The sequence below is a fragment of the Nycticebus coucang genome, chromosome 4 (genome assembly GCF_027406575.1).
Source record: "Nycticebus coucang isolate mNycCou1 chromosome 4, mNycCou1.pri, whole genome shotgun sequence".
Classification (NCBI taxonomy): domain Eukaryota; kingdom Metazoa; phylum Chordata; class Mammalia; order Primates; family Lorisidae; genus Nycticebus; species Nycticebus coucang.
The window spans coordinates 63,496,355-63,513,476 of NC_069783.1; the positions used below are offsets into that span (position 1 = coordinate 63,496,355).

The following is a 17,122-nucleotide window of genomic DNA, read 5'->3' on the forward strand; positions in this document are numbered from 1 at the left end:
CGTATACCCTCTGGTGTTGATTTATGATTTTGCCTGCAACTTCTGCCTTCCTGGAATCTACCCCTGCCTTTAAAAAGCCTTGCTAATAAGCCACCAGGGAGCTCAAGTCATGTTAGCTGCCCACTCTTTGCATGGTGCCTTGCAATACCTTACCTTTCACTCACATAAATACCTTTCACTCACTGCAAATTTCAGTGTCAGTGTTTGGTTTTGCCGCCCCAGGTGAGTGGACTCAGGTTTGGTTTGGTAACACCAAGTCCATTTTCAGAAAGAAAACAAGTAACAGATTGAGAACCCAGCCAGTGTGCAGAAGATGCTACACCAGCATTTTCGTATTTTTTCCATCCCATCCAGTCGGAGTCCCAGGAGGGCAGCAAGCCCTTGTGTCCTGTCTACCCTCCTCCATACTCCAGCTCTCTGCTCTTGCTGCCCATTACCATAAAGTCAAGGCCCAGGACCTCTGGTCCTAGACCTCTCATCAATGATAGTGGGGAGTGTTAAGGTTAATAACTCTTTCATACTCTTCACAGTTGAGCATTACTAAAGTAAAACTTCCCGTTTTTAATATCAATTGTATACTTTAGCATGATTTCAATGTTTTTATACTAAAGGACCCACTTCCCACCAGAGGCAGGGAATAGAAGGACTGGATGGATGACACATCACTAGGAATTTTTTGGTTGGGAATGGATACAGTTGGCTCACGCGGGCTGACAGAAAGGAATTTTATTTCATGACTGGACGAGATGTTCTCTCTTTTTCTGGATAAGTATCTCATTTGATGTTGATCAAAAGAAAGTTATTTGCACTGTGGATAAAGCTAGCACCTAGAGAGGAAGGCAGAGCTAAGAGAATAGCAGAATGTGGTGCAAGAGCCCTGAGCATACAATGCCTGAAGCCTGCCCTATTCCCTTTTACCTATTACTGAGCTAATAAACTGTATTTTAAGCTTGTTTTGCTAGGGTTTTCTGATCCCCAGGGCTAAAATTATCTTAATAGACTCAATCTTCATGGTGTTAGGATTTTTGTTTTCACTCCAAGAACAGTGGGAAGTCATAAGAGGGTTAATGGAGGGTGAGTCTGTGGAGGGATGTTAAGATCAGGTCTGCATTTCAAAGCATCACGCTTGCTACAGGGTGGAAGGAATTGGTGGCTGGGGTGTCTGTAGTTGGGTGGTTACTGGGGTAGTTTTGATGAGAAGTTATAGAGAAGGAGAGGGGAACAGATCCGGGAGATTTTAAGGAAGTTAGTAAGTGGATGAGCTGTGATGATGCTTTGGTCGAAGGGAAGGGGAGTGTCGGGGTGACCTTTAGATTTGCGGCTTGCTCAGCTGGATGAGGGGGTGCTGCCACCATGACAGGACTGTTGCTGAGAGAAGAGGTGGAACACTGACAGCCTCAGGTGGTAGACTCAGCAATGAATGTTAGCTTAGTGCCAGCCATGAACCAACTGTGGCCCAAGGTGCTGTACATGTATAAATTATTAACATAATGACCTTATTCCCATTTTACAGATGAGCAAACTGAGGCACCGAGAGGTTAAGGAATTTTCCTAAAGTCATGCAACCATCTAGGAAATGGGATTTGAACCAAGGTGGTTTGTCCCCATGGTGTTCCCAAGGAATATGTGCACCAAGAAGGCGCTAATGAGCAAATGGCAAGTAACAGCGATGACACTATTACCTGGGGCCTGAGCCCCCAGCTCCAGTGCAAAGAATTCTAGGAAGAAGGATTTTGAGTCCTGGCCCAGCTTCCCTTTTGTAAGTGTGTACAGCCAAATGGTTTCTGACTAAGCATCCTGGGAAGTGTGCTGTGTTTCACAGCCACCACCCAGACTTGAGTCTCCAACCTCACCGCTATGATCTGGGAACCCTGACTTAGTGGATCCCCAACAGGGCAGGGGGAGAGGCTGTGTGCTTACTCCAGTGCCTGGAGCTGATTCTGCTGTTTCTCCCTGCTGCCAGGAGAGAATAAGAGAGGATATCCACACTGGAAGGAAGACATCCATGAGCCAGCTTCGGGGAAAGAGCCAGTGCATGCTGTGGTTGGCTAGAGAGAAGGGAGAGTTACCCTCAAGTGCTTTACCCCCTTGGAAAGCACCCCCACTAGAAAACAGGCCTGGCTTGTTCCCTGGTCTTGTCTATACATGTACAGATTTAATTCTTCATCAAGGCTTGTCTTGTCATCACCCAGTGCTAACCAGGGTTTTCAACATCCTTCCAGTAGACACAGAGAGGAGTTTCCCAGAGCACTGTCCTGGAACATCCCTCAGTGTAGGTGACTTGAAGGGTCAGTTCAACACCAAAACCACAGGAAGGAGCGGGAGGAAGGGCTGAGGACACAGGTCTGTGTGCCTATCACCACCACCACCGTCATCTTCCTTATCGCCGTCATTGGAAAGTATTCTCACTTGCCTCACTCTGCTTTATACTGTAACTCAAATGGTGATGGAGCTTTCTTTTCCTTTGAGATCTATGTGATATCTTGTTGATATCCCTCCACCTCCAACACACATATAAAAGTTAAAGACAATGGAAATCCAAAAGCTACCTTCCCCTATAGTTATAAATTACAGGGACAGAGAAGTGGTTTCCATTTCTTGTGGCCCTTTCTGCCTTGGGCTCTCACTGCTAGGAGTGGTCTTAAGATCTGCCCACTTAGAGGGGATGTGAATTTTAGCCCTTCCTTGGTTTTCATAGAAACAGCCCCTCCTGTGGACAGTCCTGTTGGGTGGACTCTGCTGTGGGCCAAGGTGGGCTCATGCCACAGTCTCTGCCTCTCATCTTCTTCCTCTCCTGCCCAATCTGCTTGATTCTCTCCCTCCTAGGTTATCAGGGAAGCTCCAATATTTTTCTCCCTTCATGGTAGAGAAAAACTCAGCCTTTCCAACTTCTTCCCCCACATGGGCTCCACAAGGGAGCTCAGAAGAACAAAGATCTCCATTGGGCAATCTTCTGTCCTCAGGAGGCATGTGAGTTATAAACAGAGGGCTTTCCCCTCACCCTCCTGGGCGCAGCGGTCCTCTCGTATCTGAGTGGGACACATCCCAAGACCCCAGTGGGTGCCTGAAACTGCAGATAGTATACTAAACTCCATATTCAGTAAGATATTTTCCCATCCATATATAGGTACAGTAAAGTTTAATTTATAAATTAGGAGCACAGTAAGAGATTAACAACAATAACTAAACTAAAATAGAACAATGAATACCACTTTACGGTAACGAAAGTTATGTGAATGTGCTCCCTCATGTTCATTCCCTCTCTCTCAAAATGTCTTACTTTATGTGATATTTTCGGACCTCAGTGGACCATGGGTAACAAACAGCAGGAGGCAAAACCATGTTTAAGGGGGGTACAATATATGGATTTCTGTCTCTTCCCTCCACTGGATTATAAATTCCTGGAAGGTGCAGGGACCACGTCATTTAGTTCTATTTTGTGCACTGCTCCAGCACCGGAGTTGGCACATATGGGCATCTTATGAAACTGACCAAAGTCCCTAATTGTTCAGAAGCCACTGAGTCATAAGTCAGATTTAAAGTGTCTCCAGGCAGATGGAGAGGTTTAAGAGATATGGCTTCATTGATGGCTCCATTTTGCAGGAAAGACTTGGACCAATTTCAAGTGTATCTGTTGAGCATTTCCTATATGCAGCATGCAGGTTGTGGCACTGGGGCATACGGACAGACGAAATCATCACTCTGCCCTCCAGGATCCCTCCATGGAGGGGAAGACACTCAAGCAGCAGACCAAGGTGGGAGCACTGAGTATGGGCAAAGGGATGGCAGAGGAATGGGATCTGATCTGGGGCAGGAAGGTGCGTTGGGTTGGGTGATACAGGAGGCTTTACAGAGTGGGCATTTGGGACGAAAGTGGAGAGGTGTGGAAATTCCTGGCTCTCCCAGGATGGGGAGTGGTCAGCACAAAAAATGTGCCCTGAGCAGGCTTGGGAGAGCCAGGCAGCTTTGGCAGGACTCTCCCTGTCTTGGGAACATGGGAGTTGGGCTGTTTTCCTATAGGTAATGGTTGGGTGCCCAGGAGAATTCTACCCTGGAGTTTGACATGATAACTTGGGTCCCTTCCTCCCTCCATCTGCCTGGGAAGAGCAGGGGGCAGGGCTGGAGAAAATCTTTAAGATGTTCACTTCCCTTATTCATCTCCCCAGGCCGCTGGCATTCTGGCTCCCTGGAGTCTAACAGGGAAGAAAAAAGTAGACTGAAAATGAGCAAATACTGGTATGAAGGAGTAAAAAGCAGCTGGAAATACAACGCTCATTTGGAGATGGAATGAATACATGAGATAAAATCCTAAATAAATATCTTGGATGGTTCTAATTGCCTTTTAAAAGATGCCACCAGAGAACAGATAAAATGATGCTGTATTTCATTAGTGGCTCCCATAATTCTATGGTATTTGCCAGCAAGCCCTATTACAGCACTCTGTAATTAAAGACCAGTTCTGGGTCCTGTAATTTAGAGCATTATCAAAATACAGCAAGTGACTAGAGGTAAGGAAACAGAAACAAACACAGCTTTTATGAGGTCCCTGTGGATCCCATAGAATGCAAATTTTAAACGTTCGGCCCTTACATGGCCCCTGCCGGTAAGGTTAGTCCACACCAGTGTTTTCCATTTGACAGGTGACTAGTGATGTTTTCATTATCCCAAAGAGAAGTAAATCAGTTCTTTTTATGTGATTTTTAAAAATGAAAATATTATTATTCTTTTAATATAAAATTACCACTTAAAGTGTATAACTTGGTGGTTTTTTTTCTTTTTTTTAGAGACAGAGTCTCACTTTGCCACCCTCAGTAGAGTGCTGTGGCGTCACAGCTCACAGCAACCTCCAGCTCTTGGGCTTAGGTGATTCTCTTGCTTCAGCCTCCCCAGTAGCTAGGACTACAGGTGCCCACCACAACGCCTGGCTAGATTTTTGTTGCAGTTTGGCCGGGGCCAGGTTTGAAGCCGCCACTGCAGTATATGAGGCCGGCACCCTACTCACTGAGCCACAAGCGCCACCCAAACTCAGTGGTTTTTATTATAGTATTAATATAGCCACAATTTTTTTTTTCTGATACAGAATTTCACTTTCTAGAACTTGGTAGAGTGCTGTGCCATCACAACTCACAGCAACCTCAAACACTCAAGCTCAAGCGATCCCCTTGCCTCAGCCTCCAGAGTAGCTGGGACTCCAGGCACCTGCCACAATGCTCGGCTATTTTTAGAGATGAGGTCTTGCTCTGGCTCGGGCTGGTTTTGAACCTGTAAGCTCAGGCAATCCACCTGCCTTGGCCTCCTAGAGTGCTACGATAACAGGGGTGAGCCACTGTGCCCAGCCTTATATTCACAATGATATACAACCATCATCGCTATCCAGTTCCAGAATATTTTTATCACCAAAAAAGAAACTCTTTACTTTTTAGTCCATTCTCACTGCTGTAATAAAACACCCAAAGTCCATGCACGGTGGCTCACGCCTGTAATCCTAGCACTCTGGGAGGCCGAGACAGGTGGATTGCTTGAGCTCAGGACTTCGAGACCAGCTTGAGCCAGAGGGAGACCTCCGTCTCTAAAAAAATATCCAGGCGTTGTGGCAGGTGCCTGTAGTCCCAGCTTCTTGGGAGGCTGAGTCAAGAGAATTGCTTAAACACAAGAATTTGAGGTGAGCTATGAAGCCACGGCAGTCTACCAAGGATAGCAAAGTGAGACTCTGTCTTAAAAACAAACAAACAAAAATAACATCCAAGACCGGATAATTCATAAGTAATGGAACTGTGTTCCTCACAGTTCTGGATTCTGGGAAGTCTAAGATCAAGGCACCAGCAAATCTGGTGTCTGGTGAGAACTGCCCTCCTCTTCCAAGATGATGCCTCTTGCAGTGTCCTCACATAGCAAAAGAGCCAAAGGGAAAAGGAACCAGGGCACTTCCTTCAACCTCTTTTATAAGGCACTAATCCATTCATGAGGGTGGAGAGTTCATGAACTAATCATTCCCCAAAGGCCCCACCTCTTAATGCTATTGTATTGGGTGTTAGGTTCCAATGTATGAATTCGTGGGCACACAGCCAGCAAGCAGTCTGTCCCCGTTCCCACCCACCCACCCCTGGCAACCACTAGTCCACTTTCCGTCCTTACAGACTTGCCTATTGTGTACATTTCATATAAATGGAACTTTCAAGTCTGGCTTCTTTCACTTAGAATGTTTTCAAGGTTCATCTGTGTTGTAGTGTTACAGTAGCATGCATCAGCACTCTCCTTCTTTTTCTTACTTTTTTTTTTATTTTTGAGACAGTGTCTTGCTCTGTTGCTCAAGTGGTGTGCAGTGGTGTCATCGTAGCTCACTGAAACCTCCAATTCCTGGGCTCAAATGATTCTCCTGCTTGGGCTCCTGAGTAGCTGGGACGATAGGTGCATTCCACCATGCACAGGTAATTTTTTCTATATATATATATATATATATATATTTTTTTTAGTAGAAACAGTGTCACTCTTGCTCAGGCTGACCATTCCTTTCTATGGCTAATAATAGTCTATTGTCTAATAATAGTATGTATATCATACTTTGTTTATTAGTTACCTGTTGATGACATTTGAGTTATTTCTCTTTAGCTGTTATAAATAATACTGCACACGCATGTACAAGCATCTGTGTGGACATAGGTTTTCAATTCTCTCAGGACTGGAACCACTGGGTCATCTGACAGCTCTGTGTTTAACCTTCTGAGGAGCTGCCCAGCTGTTGCCCACATAGCTGCACCATTTCACCTTCCCAGCTACATTCTACAAAGGCTCCCATTTCTCCACATCCCAGCCAACTCTTGCTATTGTCCTTTATTCCTTTGTCTTTTTTTTTTTTTTTAATAGAGACAGAGTCTCACTTTATCGCCCTCAGTAGAGTGCTGTGGCGTCACAGCTCACAGCAACCTCCAACTCCTGGGCGTAGGTGATTCTCTTGCCTCAGCCTCCCAAGTAGCTGGGACCACAGGTGCCTGCTACAATGCCCGGCTATTTTTTGTTGCAATTTGGCCAGGGCTGGGTTCGAACCCACCACCCTCAGTATATGGGGTGGGTGCCCTACTCACTGAGCCACAGGCACTGCCCCCCTTTGTCTTTTTCTGTTATATATCCTAAAGGTGTGAAGTGGAATCTCATTGTGATTAAATCTGTCCCACGACCATGAAATGTATTCCTTATGGTTTTTGCCTTTGCTCTATGTGGTAAACCATGTAGATGAGAATCTGCTTTAGGCCAGTGTGACACAGTTCGTTGTCCTGCTTCTCCTGTTCCCTGCCTAGGACACTGGCCTGGAGACCTCCTCTGACCCAGGCAGGACACTGTTGGAGGGAGTCAAGGGGACTGAGTTCAAATCCTTCTTCTGCTCAGTATTATCAAAGGTCAGCTTGGGCAAGTAATTAAACCTTTCTAAGCCTCACCTCTAAGATGGGAATAATTAAAGTGAGTGCTGTTGTCTTTCAAGGACTCTAAGATACACTGTTTTTACCTCTGAACATCTCTGACATGGAAGTATCTTACAGTGTCGGGTCGGGGGTAGTCGTGATGTAGTTGTTCTTGTCTGGATGTTTGCCTCAAAGCTTGTTAGCTACCTGGAGAAAACCCCAGAGCCAGTAGTGAAGCCTGTTTTCAGCCATGCTGCATCACCAACTTTCTTGTTCTGTGGAGAAAACTGGGATCTCAACCCCTGTGAGTCAGAGTGATCATGAGAGTAGCCCCTACATGGGAGGAAGTTTGGGGAATATCTTCACCAATTCATTTCACTTGTATTTTTGCTTCTTTCTGTGATATATGGTAAACATCTCTGTTTAAGTAACTCTAAAGAGTCTTTCAGTAGGCATAAAATAAAATTCTGAGTGCTAAGAAACCCTTGTGTCAATTAATTGGCTTTTTTTCTTTCTTATGGGAGCATAAAATAATGATGCATGTTATTATACACTCAGTGATCTAATACAGGTACGTACCTCCCACACTGCAGGGCTAGTGAGAGAACCAGATAGGGCCACGTGTGTAAAACACTTAACACGCAGCATGGCAAAGAGTGGTGATGTGATAAAGATTGATGGTTAAGAATATCCTTAATAATAATATGCCTATCTGGCTAATATTATGGCATGTGTAAGCACTGCCCAGCTTTCTACAATAAACCTTTCTTCTGATCCTTCAAGATTCATTGATCCTAGAAGAGGAAAAACCATAATAAATGCTCATTTCCTTTTATTTATTTATTTATTTTTGAGTCAGAGTCTTACTTTGTTGCCCTTGGTAAAGTGCTGTGGCATCATAGCTCACAGCAATCTCAGACACCTGGGCCCAAGCGATTCTCTTGCCTCAGCCTCTCAAGTAGCTGGGACTACAGGCATCTGCCACAACACTCAGCTATTTTTGTCTTTCTTAGAGGTGGGGTCTCGCTCTAGCTCCGGCTGGATGCTCATTTCTTTTGTAGTGCTTAGAAAAATCAATAAGTTAGCTGGCCCAATTAATATAAAATTTAACAAATGTTAGTCAAAAGTCCTTTTTTACTTATTTTTTTATTAAAAAAAAATAAGATCTCTTTTATTCCCCTGTACAGTATTTCATTCAGATAAAACCAGCAGGCTACATGCTGCTCAAAACACAGCCCCAGAGAGGATCCAGAAGGCACCCACCCAGAACTTTTTCTTATCTATGCTATATACAGTCAGCAAAGCCCCTCCCCCACCACTCTTGGAGCCCAGACCCACTCAGGTAAGCAGGTGAGGGGCCCCATGAAAGTTGGGGAGCTGCAGCGCTGTCCCGCCTGAGTCCCGTCACCCCGTGAACAGAGCAAGCATTGCAGCCCTCCCCCAAAGGTCCCCAAGTCAGAGGAGGAAAGGAGGAAAGAAAACTAGGGCAGCAGCTGTGGAAGCTTGGAGCAGGAAGGGAACCAAATAAATAAATAAATAAATAAATACATAACATCGACCTCCAGGTTAGAATGCGCATTTTTCAAAACGAAAAACAAAAAACATGTAAAATAACTTAAAAGGCAAACATTTTAAAAAATTAGATCAACTACAATCCTTTTGCATACTACCATGCCACTGTACACACATTTACAGCTTTTCTGTTGATTTGCATTGTTTGTGCATTTTGTGTGTGTGAGGTCTTGGCTTTGAAACAGTTAAGTAAAAACCAAAAAGGAAGACCAGTTCACTGGGAGTTTTACTAAAGGAGGCAGAAAAAGGGCAGGTGGCTCAGCATTTGGCCCTGTAGCCTCTTCCATGACACCTTTCATATGAAGGAGAGGGTCGGGGGGACAGGGATGAAAAATAGGGAACCAAACCCAGGCAGATTTTGGAGAAGCAGCAGGTAAAAGAGGCAAGTTCAAGTATTTCTCCCAGCACAGCCGGAGTCCCCACAGAAGGCACTCAGAAGAGTTGGAAGAGGTGACAGGGACTTAAAATGGTGCTAGTCCTATCCCATCCCAACTTGTTTCCCCCCCTTACCCGACCCATCACGGCATTCAGCAGAACTTGTGATGAAGGGAACACTTTTGTGGCAGGGTTCTGACCCACCCCCACCCCCCAACCCAGGATTTTTGGGAGTCCAGCAATGCTGGACACCTATGAGGAGAGAGCATCTACAGGAGAGGTTGAGGCCTAGGGCGCCTGGAGTGTCTCTCTTCCCCCCTGCTGGGAGGCAGCCTCCAGGGGCCTGGGGTCTGGAATGAGTTATAAATGTTCCTGTATCAAGCACTGTCCTGCTTGGGGAGAAGTGTCACTGATACTGGGGAAGCTGGAGACAGAAGCTTCCCCTCCCTTAAGCATCTGACAGGGAGGGGAGGACCTGACAGAAAGGCTATTTGCTGGGCCCAGGCAATAGGCTGTGAAGATGAATCTCAGCAGTTTCCTGGGGCAGAAGGACATCTTGCATCCACGGATGATTCTGGATTTCCTCGAAGGTTGGCCTATCTGATGGTCTCAGGGCCAAATACCATCTAATGAGATGCTGACACTCTGAAGAAACCCTCTGCCTGAAGAACACTTGGCCCCTGATGATCTCTTCGTCGTGCTCAAAGGGGATATCTCCACACACCGTATCGTACAGCAGGATCCCTAGGGACCGGACAGCTGCCGACCTGCCATGGTAGCGATGGTAGCGGATCCACTCTGGAGGACTATACACTCGGCTCCCATCAAAGTCCGTGTAGATGGTGTCCTTGAGCAGCGCCCCTGACCCGAAATCGATGAGCTTGAGCTCGCCGCGATTGAGGTCGATAAGGATGTTCTCGTCCTTGATGTCGCGGTGGAGCACCCCGCAGTTGTGGCAGTGCCGCACCGCCTCCAACACCTACCAGAAGGAGCTTCGGGCCAGCTCCTCTTGTAGGGCCCCCCTTTCCGTCATAAAGTCGAAGAGGTCCTGCACCGGCTCAGGCCTCTCCAGGATCAGGACGAAACTGTCGGGCCTCTCAAACCAGTCCAAGAGCCTAATGACGCCGGAGAAGCCCGAGCTCACCTTCTTCAGCAGGACCGCTTCCATAGGCACTCGGGTGCCACTGGGCAGCTCTCCCCAGTCAGAAATCCGGTCCTTCTCCACCTGCTTGATGGCCACCGGCAAGTTGTCGGAGACACTGCCTGAGTACACCGAGCCGAAGCCGCCGCTGCCCAGTAGCGGGCCCACCTGGTAGTGGGACTCCAGGGGCTCCTTCTCCTTGCCGGGCGCCAGCTTGGTGGCGTGCAGGTCGTTGCAGGGCGCGGCGCGCAGGTGGGCAAGCGAGTTGATTTTGGACAAGAGCATCCCAACCTCCAGGGTGTCGGCGCAGGGACCGTGCCCGGAGGAGCCGCAGCAGTAGCAGGGATTGGGGTTGTGCCGGTGGCTGCGTCTATGGCTGGGGCTGCGGCTGGCGCGGAAGGCCGAGGGCGAGTCGGAGGACAACTGGGGGCGCTGCCGGGACTGGCCGCGGGAGGGCGCGCCCGCCGGGTCAGGTAGCGCTGGGGGCGGCAGGGTGAGCGGCTCGTGAAGATCATGCGGCAGCACCGTGGACAGAGAGCTGGTGGCTGTTGCTGCTTCTGCTTCCCTTTTTTATTTTTTAAGACAGAGTCTCAAGCTGTCACCCTGGGTAGAATGCCGTGGCATCATAGCTCACAGCAACTCAGGCTCAAATGATCCTCTTGCCTCAGTTTTTTTATTTTTAGTAGAGACAGGGCCTTGCTTTTGCTCAGGCTGGTCTCAAACCTGTGAGCTCAAGCAATCCACCTGCCTTGGCCTCCCAGAGTGCTAGGATTACAGCTGTGAGCCACCTCACCCAGCCCTAGTCAAACGTTCTTAGGGAAAAGGCTTGTCTCATACTATTTGCAAGACTAGAAGGTGACACACAGAAGTTGGCTTCCTCCTCGAGGGTGCTCCCTTGACACCACATAGGGCCATCCTGATCAGCAGTTGATTTCTGGGCCCCCAAGGGTACATATGGTTCAGCAGCTTTCTGGACCTCCAGGCGTGCATGTGAATTAGCAGATTTCTCTCTGAAGCCCAGTAATTGTGCCCTCTGTCATGCAGATCTCCTTAACTTTGAGTTCAGTGACTTCACCATTGGTAGCCTGAAATGGGCCATGCTATGAGTATTTACACCACAGGAATTGGCAAACATTGTAAGTCAGGGTTTTTTTGTTTGTTGTTTGTTTTTTAAAGCAGCATATCACTGCATTAAATTCCTTGGATTGAAGTGGTGTCTGTAAATTCAGTCTCAAAACACAAGATGAGGGGCAATCCAGGTCAGCAGAGACATTTGGGCCTTTGGGGCATTGTGGCACCGGGGACATTTGCCCCCTGTTTCCCTAAACACATATCCTTGCAGCACTATCCATTTCCCGTGGCAGTCTCTAAGTGTGGGCAAGCTGCTGGGAGAGTCCTCCTGCTTCTGCTTCAGCAGCATTTCCATCTTCCGGACACTGGCCAGACCTCTCGAGGCTTCTGTGTGGCTTAGAGTTGAGGCTTCTGAGGGCTGAGGGAGGATGAGAGTGAAGCAGAAACAAAAGCACAACAGAAAAGGCACATAAAGCACATTTCATAGGTGAGAGGTGGGTAGAGACAGGCTTCTTCTTAATTCTTTTGTAGAGGTAGGCTCAACTGAAATTATTAGCAAGGTTGAATTTATGTACTTCCTGCCCACTCTCAACTCCCCAGGCGGAATTCTGTACCCACCAGCCCAATCTCTCATCTCTCCTCTTCCACTATCCTTAGGAGGTTGAGCAGATGTACTAATAAAGACCAAGCAAGAGAAGAAAGGGGCAGGGAGAACACAAAACCAGCTTGGCTAAGGGAGAGAAGCAGTTTGAGGAAGGAGATGCTGGAGCAGCTATGGGGTAGGAGAGAAGTAGACGGGATTAAACATATGGCTGTACTATTTTCAGAATAGGTAATATGTGCACATGGTCTACAACGGCAAACATTCTCTACCTGCCATCACCTTTGTACCAGTAGCCCCATTTCCTTCCTATAAATAACCTCTGTTGTCAGTTCTTTGCATATCTTTCCAGAAATACTCTATAGCAGAGGTTGGCAAGCTTCTTTGTGGATGAGAATCACCAGGAAAGCCTATTAAACAAACTGCTAACCCCAGCCCTGGAGTTTCTTTTCTGAGTAAGAGGCTCTGGGGTGGGATCTGATAATTTGCATTTGTAACAAGTTCTCAAGTGATGCTGAAACTTTTAGCTCAAGGATCGCACTTTGAGAACCACAATTCTGGAGGTATTCCTAGGAACCCTTTCAATACTCTCTCTCTCTCTCTCTTTTTTTTTTTTTTAGTTAATTCGAGTATCTGTTTTTGCCGTGAAAATGTCCCTGACTAAGACAGCATAGGTACAGCACAGTTCCTGGCTATGGGCCTCCCCTATGCGGGTTTCTTAGCCTGGAATATTCTCATCCCTGACTTGTACGTGTCCAAGGCCCAGTTCCAAGTTCACTTCCTCCAGGAAGTCTTCCTTTGTTTGCTCCCTACACTGGAGGAGATTTTATGCTCCTTTAAACTCCCACAGGAGTGTTTGTCTGACTTCTACTAAAGGCACCTGTAATTTATTAGAACAAAATGTTGGGCTTTCTCTGCCTCAAATTTTATAAATTTTTGTTAAGAGGACATCAGAATTTGAGGAAGGTCATCAAATGTAGAGTTTATGTTTCAGGACTCTTGGTCCTCCTTCCCCTGGTCACCTTGGGGACTATAGAATGGTTGAAGGGATTTTTGGATGATTTCTTGAGAAAGGACTATGTGTAAGTCTAGAGGAGAAAATGAGAAATGAAATGGGGCCGTTGCTTCCTCTTCCCGCAGTCTAGAAAGCCTGGATTTCAGTGAGCCCGTTAGAGCTTGCTGCAAGTTCTCTGCAGCTGGGAGACTCCAGGGATCAGGCTGAGATAGCTGAAGCAGCCTGAGGCCAGGCAGAGAGAGGGAAGAAAATGCTGTTTCGTGTGGACCAATGGAAAGTCTCCAAGGCAGCTATTGAGGGGACATCTTAAATCCCATCCAGTACAACCAGGGCCATTGTAGGCCAGGCTGTGAGGCGCCTCAGCTGGAGGGAAGTGGGAGAACTTCAGACCGTCATGGCTCCACGGGGCAGTGTCCTGGAAACTGCTGCTAAGCCCGCAGCTTGGGGACCTCTGAGGCTCACCCAGGGCAGTCATGATCACAAGAGTCACCTTTACCCAGCTACCATCCCAATGACCTGATGACCCTGATGTCTGGAGACAAAGGTACCACCTGGTGACTTTACCCTTTCTCCCTAGAGGCAGGGACCTTGTTAACCTGCTGGTGGGAAAGGGGTTGGGATGGGAGGGAGAGAGAAAAAGCCACCTTCCTCCTTTCTCAGGCAGCTGGGGAGAAGGAAGAAAATGTGATGCCAAATGAAGTTCACGGTTTTTATTTTTATATGGTACTGGACATTCTCCTGACAGGTGGCAGTGGTTGTACCTTAAAGGGCTAAGAACTGAGAGTCTGCTGTTTCCTGAGGGTGGCAAGATAGTGCACAGTTCTGCTGCAGTTTTCTTTTCTTTCCCTTTTTTTTTTTTTTTTTGAGACAGAGTCTCACTATGTCACCCTCACTGTGGCATCACAGCTCACAGCAACCTCAGACTCTTGAGCTTAAGCGATTCTTTTGCCTCAGCCTCCTGAGTAGCTGGGACTACAGGCGCCCGCCACAATGCTCGGCTATTTTTTGGTTGCAGTTGTCCTTGTTGTTTAGCAGGCCCCGGCCAGGCTCCAACCCTCCAGCCTTGGTGTATGTCGACAGCGTCCTACTCACTGAGCTATGGGCGCTGAGACTCTGCTACAGTTTTCATCAGGGCAGGTCAAGTCATCCTTTTAACTGCTATGTATCACATTTGCTCAAAGTACCAGTCACACACACACACACCTGCCCCCATATAGGCCTTTTCTCTCTCACACAATGCTATAAACTCCTCAATACCATGGCTTCTTTTTTTTTTTTTTGAGACAGAGTCTCATTATGTTGCCCTCAATAGAGGGCTGTGGTGTCACAGCTCACAGTAACCTCAAATTCTTGGGCTTAAGTGATTCTCTTGCCTCTGCCTCCCAAGTAGCTGGGATTACAGGCGCCCGCCACAACACCTGGCTGTTTTTCTGTTGCAATTGTCACTGCTGCTCAGCTGGCCTGGACTGGGTTCGAACCAGCCTCTATGTATGTGGCTGGTGCCGTAACCACTGTACTACGGGTGCCGAGCCAATACCAGGGCTTCTTTTGGTGCCTAGCACCATGCATTGTACACCCTGCATATGCAGCAAATAGCTGCCCATTTATTCATCGATTCTTCTACTCAGTATTTACTGAAAGCCCATGTTTAGTGGTGGCAATAGGTTGGGAAATGCAGTGGACATGCCTTTTGTCTGCCAGGATCCTGCTGCCTGCAGGAGAGGTATAAGAGAAGTTTCTGTGCAGAGCCCAACACCACTCCATGGGAGCAGGCAGGTGACATGAATAAGTGAATCAGTCCCCAACAATGACATCCCAGCAAGTGCAAGAAAATAGGCCTATTGGCAACTTTCACAGAACAGGATTCCCTGAGCCCTTAGAAGTCAGCAGCTGTTCTTTATTGTCTCAGGAGACTCCAAACCTGGTATTGCCAGATTGCCCACTTTTCCAAAAAGAGTCAGAAATCTGGATTTTCACGTGAAACCTCCCCCAGAAAACCACATCTGTGGGTCTGTTCAGTCAAAGGGTCACCATTTGGGGGTCTCTGTGCTGTTGTTGGCACTCTCCCCCGGTGTTCTTGTTCATAAAGAGGGGCTGCCAGTAAGCGTCAGCCACGTGCTGCTTCCCGAGGAGTTAATTAGTCAGGGATTTATAGAAGCTTTACACAAAGAACTTAGCTTTATTAAAATAACCCTTTGGCCCAAAGAAAAAATATTTTTAAAATCCCAACCCTAAGTGCTTAATCTGCTAAAATGTACAACAAATAAAATTAACACTCTGGAAAGAGCTTGCTTCCTGTTGCAGAAGAGCCCCTGTGGCCTCTATCATCTGATTACAGAGAAGTGGCCTTTTCTGCCAGGGGTATGACAATAAGCAACAGACTTATAACAAGCCAAGTAACGGTCTGGGAGGAGCTAGCCAGCAAGTTGCATGAATTGCAACTTCAGGTAGCATCCATAGCTTCAGGTACCCATCCATAGTGGGTAGAGTGCCAGCCACATACACAGCAGGTTCAAATCTGGCCTGGGCCAGCTAAAACAACAATGTCAACTGCCCAACAACAAAAAAATAGCCAGGCATTGTGGCAGGTGCCTGTGGAGCCAGCTACTCGGGAGGCCCAGGCAAGAGAATCGCGTAAGCCCAAGAGTTTGAGGTTGCTGTGAGCTATGATGCCACAGCACTCTACCGAGGGGCAACATAGTAAGACTCTCAAAAAAAAAAACGAATTGCAACTTCACTACCTGGAAAGTGATTCTGTCAGTAGATCTAGCGACACCTTCTATGACTGATTCCCCACTGTGAGGCTGTTCTTTGAGTCCCTGCCCTGGCACTGCTAGGATCAGAAGGCCCAGGAGCCAGATGATAAATGGAGCTGGAAGAACTCTGAAAGACACTGCACAGAGTTGGGCTTAAGTGATTCTCTTGCCTCAGCCTCCCAAGTAGCTGGGACTACAGGCGCCCGCCACAACACCTGGCTGTTTTTCTGTTGCAATTGTCACTGCTGCTCAGCTGGCCTGGACTGGGTTCGAACCAGCCTCTATGTATGTGGCTGGTGCCGTAACCACTGTTTGAGACTGCTTCTTTTTGTTTGTTTGTTTTGTTTTATTATAGATTACATTTATTCTCCTTTATATTACAATCTTACATTATATTAACTTTACTGAAATTATATTCGTAGATTAATTATTATCTATAAATTTCATGGCCAGGTGTGGTAGCTCATGCCTATGACCCCAGCACTTTGGTAGGCTGAAGTGAGAGGATTATTTGAGGTTAAGCACTCATGACCTGGCTGGGCAACCTACCGAGACCATATATCTCTACAAAAAATACAAAAATTAGCCAGGCATTATGCTGCACACCTGTAGTCCCAGCTACTCAGGACAGGAGAGGATTGTGTGCATCCAGGAATTTGAGGTTGCAGTGTGTGATGATGATGCCACTGAAATCAAGCTAGGTGACAGAGTGAGACTGTTTCCAAAAAAAGGAGGTCTAGATAGGTTTGGTGGTGTGCAGATAGTCCCAGCTATTCAGGAGGATGAGGCAGAAGGATCCCTTAAGTCCAAGAGTTAGAGGCTGCACTGAGCTATTAATATGATTGCACCATTGCACTCCAGCTTGAGCTCTGGAAATTCTATTTCTTTTTTTTTTCTTAGAAAAAAATTTTTTATTGTTAAATCATAGCTGTGTACATTAATGCAATCAAGGGGTACAATGTGCTGCTTTCATATACAATCTGAAATATTCTCATCAAACTGTTCAACGTAGCCTTCATGGCATTTTCTTAGTTATTGTATGTTGACATTTGTATTCCGCCTTTAGTAAGTTTCGCCTGTACCCATTCTAAGATGCACCGTAGGTGTAGCCCCACCCATTACTCTCCCTCCACCCTAACCTCCCCCCTCCCTTCCCTTTCCTTGGCCCTTTCCTCATAGTCTTGTGCTATAGCT

The 17,122-nt window shown here is 47.0% G+C and overlaps 1 protein-coding gene across 1 annotated transcript; it reads right to left on the reverse strand.

Annotated features, from left to right (window-relative positions):
* Positions 1-9,831: 9,831 nt before the first annotated feature.
* On the reverse strand, positions 9,832-10,863 carry LOC128584174 (serine/threonine-protein kinase pim-1-like). The gene is given in 1 exon segment (XM_053589122.1): positions 9,832-10,863. A coding segment is annotated over 1 exon segment (939 nt). The 5' UTR covers positions 10,771-10,863.
* Between the last annotated feature and the right edge of the window lie 6,259 nt (positions 10,864-17,122).